The sequence below is a fragment of the Montipora foliosa genome, chromosome 4 (assembly GCF_036669935.1).
Source record: "Montipora foliosa isolate CH-2021 chromosome 4, ASM3666993v2, whole genome shotgun sequence".
In the NCBI taxonomy this organism is placed as follows: Eukaryota; Metazoa; Cnidaria; class Anthozoa; order Scleractinia; family Acroporidae; genus Montipora; species Montipora foliosa.
In genome coordinates, this window is record NC_090872.1 from 21,896,421 (window position 1) to 21,901,959 (window position 5,539).

A 5,539-nucleotide genomic window follows, 5' to 3' on the forward strand; every position below is an offset into this window, starting at 1 on the left:
AGAGATATTTGAGTTACTGTATATTGTGTTTTGTGGTAACACATACCATAGTAGTTGTTGTGGTTGTTGTTGTTGAAAAGGAATCAGATAGAGTCATTGTGGGTCCAGATAGAGCCATTGTATTGTGGGTCTATCATTGGTAGTGAAACTGGATCAGTTGTGCATAGTAAAATGTTAGAGTATGAAGCAGAATGCCTCTAGTCTTGCTGGATGTATGATTACATTCCTCTCTCAGTATCTTTACACACAGTGCAAAATTTAGGCTGGATTTTTGCTGGTGCAATGCAAAAGTGAAATCAGTATTTTCCAAACACATGCAGGTGAATGGTTTCTTATTTCATTATCATGATTCTCATGTCTCCCCACCCTCATCCCAGCAAGGCTCTACAAGGTGATCAACAAAGCTGGAGAAAAAATTAGTTACCAGCCAGCTGCAGGAAAAATACTGGAAAAATATTTTCAACGATGGACCACTACCAAACTCCAAGTAAAAGGGAAACATCAAGTAGCATTGGAGTCAAATTTGTACTTAGTTTCAAAACTTTTTTGCGATCCTCTCTTAAATTAAGATTTATTTTCTTTATTTTATTGCCTCGCTCTTGTAAAAGTAACTAGTGTTGTAAAATATGAGAATGGAGGGCAGGAAGTGACTTATCCAAGTTGCCGAATGAGTGGGATGCGGGCATGAAATGAACTTAAGCTTATTTCTCACTTTCAAATGATTCCAATGAAAGAAACAGACGATTTCCTCATTCAACAGGAGCAACATAAGCCATCTTCGCAGAAGGAATTATCATTCTGCCCTTGCAAAGATGTTTAGCCGGCGTTTTCCTTCTCAGTGCACAGTTTTCCCCCCAGAGGTTTACCAAAGCAGAGACCATCGCGATTAATAACATTACGAACTTCGTCCTTTTGCTCTAGCGCTCGAATGCAAGGTAAAATTCTCCTGGTTTGAACTATAGTTTTTTGGTTTGAAAAGACACACGGAAGATTAGTCTTTCAGGAAGCTCTCTTCAAAATTTAAACCTTATCAAAGTAGTGTTGTCCTTATCATCGCAAAATGAAAACAAACACAGAGAATTTAAATTGCCGCCATTTTGCCGCGCTGTTGTTTCTATTGCAAATTTAATTGGTACCAGTCCCTCGCGCGTGGAAACGATTCGCGCGTGGCTCAAGCCTGTGCACTCATTTTGCCGCGGTGTCCCTACGATCGGCACCTCTACATGAATGATCACTGATTGGATCAGATATGAATTTGATTTTGAATGTGATTGTGTCATTGAGAACGTAACCCTAGTATCAAATATTTTAAATAGCTGCTTTTAAGGTCATTTATATTCCCTTTTCTGGTGAATGTCTAGGTTATTATACTTTTTAGCAGTCACAACTCAACGATCCTTGCGTTCAAGTAGTTACCAACTTATGGATTTGCAATTAATTTGAGTTTAAAATCAAAATCAAAATCCATGTTAGTTAAAATAATGCTTGGAAGGTACAGATGTATATAGGTATCTATAGATTCAGGTTTTTTTAGACTATTGTTTTCTGGAAGCTAGCATTAATTAATGATGTAATCTTGGTTTTAGGGGACTGTCATGTGTTATTGGATCAAGGAAATTCTGTTTTGAGTCAAGTATGGTTGACAGTGGATAGTTGTTCCTGAAAAGGCTGAAAGGAAGCTTTATTGCCTTGGACTTTTTTTGTTTACACCCCACATGTTTGTTCTTGTCTTACATGGCAAAATTTATTAATAATGTATTATGTGATTTGGAGCTGCAACTAGAAACAGTTTCCCATGCATAAGGTCTCATTGGGGTTGATGGCAGTAAAATAATTTTGGTAGAAAATATGTTTAGAGTTTTTATCATAACTTCTCATCTTGGTCCTGCTGGACTTCAAACATGCTCTACCATTTTGCACAAGGAACTTGTCAATCAACCGTTACCTTTTGGTGTATTTGCAATATGATCTTTTGGATAGCAATTGATTTATTTTTCTTATTTCTTATGTGTAGATATCCTATGTCTGTCACATACTGTAGTTAGTTTTAAGCTTTTATGTCCTGTAGTGTATCTTTATTATAGTTAGCACATGACCCCACAAGCATGTGTTATTGCTTTAATATTGATTGTGTTTGAATAAAGGATATTGCTGTCTTGTCTTGTCAATAATGCAAAACAGCCTCAGTTGTATTTGCATTATTTCTGAATGGTACTTTTTTGAAGGGCAAACCATTAAAAAGTGTACAAAGTTTGCAGGAGTTCAGGAAAAATATTCAAAATATTCATTGATTGAAGTTCCTGAAGCAGGTAAATCTTGAAGAGTTCATGCAACAATATTTGGAATATACGGCATTTATATTTGGGAATATTCAAGTCCACAGAATTCATTTCTTTATGTTGAGAAGTACTGTAAGACTGTTGAATCCATGGGGTTCCCCATTGACGAGTAAAATAGTCTGGTGTTAGACAGAGCAAAATACTCTGGCTTTAGCCAGAGTAAAATACCAAGTATGGCTGGTTTAGGGGTGAAAGGGTTAATTAAATTCCATCATTACTTTGACTTTCTTTTTCTGCATTTGAACGAAAACAAAGTGTTTAATCGTCACCTCCACCATTGCTATACAACTGCATTGGCTTTTAGAACAAAGTATCAAAGTTGAAGCTGGTGGCTCAAGGAGAAAACTTTGCAATTTAAGTTAGGTTAAAAATACTTTTATGGTATTTGAGTATTATTGTAGAACAAATTTGCATAATATCATTAAAGCCATTAAATCAACGAGAATCCAAACGTGAGGATGCAGTTTGCTCAGGAGGGGTCCTTAAAGGTAACAGAATCTTGTTTTGTGGATGTAGGCTAAAGAAATCTGACCCCTTAGAGGAACCAGTTCTAAATGGACAAATGACTGGCACTTTATAATTCATAAGTAAAAGTTATTTGCTCTCTTACCAAATTGTTCTACAGTTCCATTCATTTTTCAGATTGATAGCCTTAAATGACTGCAACAACGCTGCCAGCTGTTTGGTCTCAGTATCATAAGCAGTACAAAACCACAAAATTTTCTCCAAAAAGGAATCAACAAGAACCCCTGTCATTTTTGCAAGGGAATCCCCCTTGGGGTAGTTTGTTCACTTCACCTCCATTGTTTAACACTATCCAGGGACTAAATCAAGGATGGAAATTGATTACAGCTTAAATAAATTGGACCACTTTTTTTACTTCTGACACTTACGTACTGCATTCAACTTTAATTTATTCATCCTTTGAAATAGTAGGAATGATTACTATTATTTACAGCAATTGCTAAAAGTTCATTGCATCTAATGTTGAAATACATTGTATTTTTTACATATCATTTATGAGTCAATGAGTCATGAGTCAATGTGTTAGTGCAGTTACCCTAACCCATAAAATGGAAGCTAAAATTTAACCTAACCCTGCTTAGGCCTGATCACTGAAACAAGGGCTTAGGCTTAATAAATTATTGCTAATAATATTGACTGTGTGTCTCATTGACTCATTGACTAATTGAATCATAAGTCATGGGACCTCTTGACATATGGAAAGGTAACAGGAGTTATTTCTGTCAAGTCTTATCCAGAAAACTGCAACATGGGATTATGCACCTTTCAAATGTAGCTTTGTATGCTTTTGCTCAATGTCTTTGAACAATTATTACAGAAAATTATACGAAGTTATGGTTTTTTTAAAGTTAAATCTAATGCAAGGGGATTAAAATTATTGAAGCAGTTGTGTTGCAACCAGAGTCCGCAAAGAGAGGTTAAATAATAATTTGTTGTCCTGGAAGTACTTAGTAGGCCAGCATGAAATTTGTGAAATGTTTTGGGAGGGTGGCACTGAATCACCTTCAACAAGTTTTCTAAACTTTGAAGATACCTAATTTTATATCCTCCTGCTGTTTTATTGCTAGAAGATAAAATCAATTCCTGATTAAGTATTTTTGTTGTCACATTAACCCACTACAATGTGGTGAAAGCGTATTATTAACTGTAGTAATATTTTGTTACAGTAAAATTCTCCCTGCTAGTAAGCTGGACTTTTGAATCAAATATTGTTGTTTTGGCTATTCAGAGTTAACCTAATCCATGTTTATTTCTATAATTTGGAGGAAACCAAACAATTGGCATTTTGCTTGGAACAACTATAACAAAATATAATTGCAACTAAAAGGTTTCCTTCTAGTGTACCCAATGTGAGGTGCTATGACATGTTAAGTATGATTTTGGTTATTATTACTGCTAAATTCACTTTAAAATTTATTTTTGAACGACTGAAATACATTTCTTAATTTTCCCCTCGGTCTTAATAAATTTTCCTCTATGGACCTCTTGAATGGCAATTTTAACAACTTAATTTTGAAAAAAAATCGAAAATCTTAACATTTTCTGTTAGATGCGGGACCCCGCGGAAACAGTGTGTAACTATTTAGTTGGAAGAGAAACCTGGTATCTTTTTTGTTTCACTTTTTAAAGGATAAACACATGAATTGAAATCAAGATGGTAATCCATTAGCTGGTAGGCTCCACAAACGAATTTCCACTCGAACACTAGCAACCGAGACTCGCGTTGACCTTGAAATTTTAAAAGAAATTTCCCTCGTAGCCCTGTTGTTGGCTTAAAAGAGAATCTCGCTGGCATAGAAATGCACTATGCAGTCAACATTCGTCCGTTTTACTGGCCTGAAAAAGGGTCTTTTTTGTCGACGGAGATCTAATAAAATTGATCTACCGGGTAATAAACACCGAATGGCAGGCATGTTTGATTTGAGGTATTGAAGTCACATGACAAGGCCTCGACCAATCAGACATTTTTCGCCAGTGAAAGCATTGGTCATAGCCTGCGTGGCAGGCGCTTTTTCCCTCTCCCATCCCCTTTCTAGCGCCTGCCACGCAGGCTACATTGGTCATTGATCAGCAGGTACTCGATAAGAGAGCTTCATCCCTTTTAGCGACGACCGCCGATATCCGTCAGATAACCGTTGCGTTTTGCATCATGGCAGCTGTCTGTGAAAAAAAGATGCCAAATGATTTTGGAAAAAGCTGGAAAACCTCAGAAGAAAGTCTAGAGGGAAGATCCCGCTTCGGGGAAAAATGTGGAGAATATAATTTCAAAAGTGGTTTTACAAAACTCAACCCAAAGGAAGGGATGAAAGAGCTTAATACGAAGGTAATACAAAAAATTATGGAACGCCATAACTGTCTTATAATACATAAAGGAAAGGGGTAGTTTAAAGAAACTCTGCGTCGGTAGGGAAGTAGTATACAAAAATTTGGTTTCGAGCGTCAGGGCTAACGCTCGAAACGTCAGCTTTTAGAATCTCTGTACTGTGGCCAATTTACGTAGGACCGTTTATACGAGACAAAATAAGCTGCGGCTTACTCTGGCCGCGGCGTACATAATACGCGAAAGGAACTATTTATACGAGTATAAACTCCCAGGCCAGGATAAGCCACGGCTTGAGAAAGCCGTGAACGTAGATTTTGTACCATTTATACGGGGTGTTCGCGTCTTATGTAAG

General features: G+C 36.8%; 1 protein-coding gene across 1 annotated transcript in view; it reads left to right on the top strand.

Moving 5' to 3' along the window:
- The first annotated feature begins 4,928 nt into the window (after positions 1-4,928).
- Positions 4,929-5,539, top strand: part of LOC138000286 (uncharacterized) — a 134,151-nt gene continuing 133,540 nt past the window's right edge. The window contains exon 1 of the mRNA XM_068846591.1: positions 4,929-5,187. Coding sequence (XP_068702692.1) covers positions 5,014-5,187 — 174 coding nt within the window. The 5' untranslated portion in view covers positions 4,929-5,013. The remainder of the gene's footprint in view (positions 5,188-5,539) is intronic.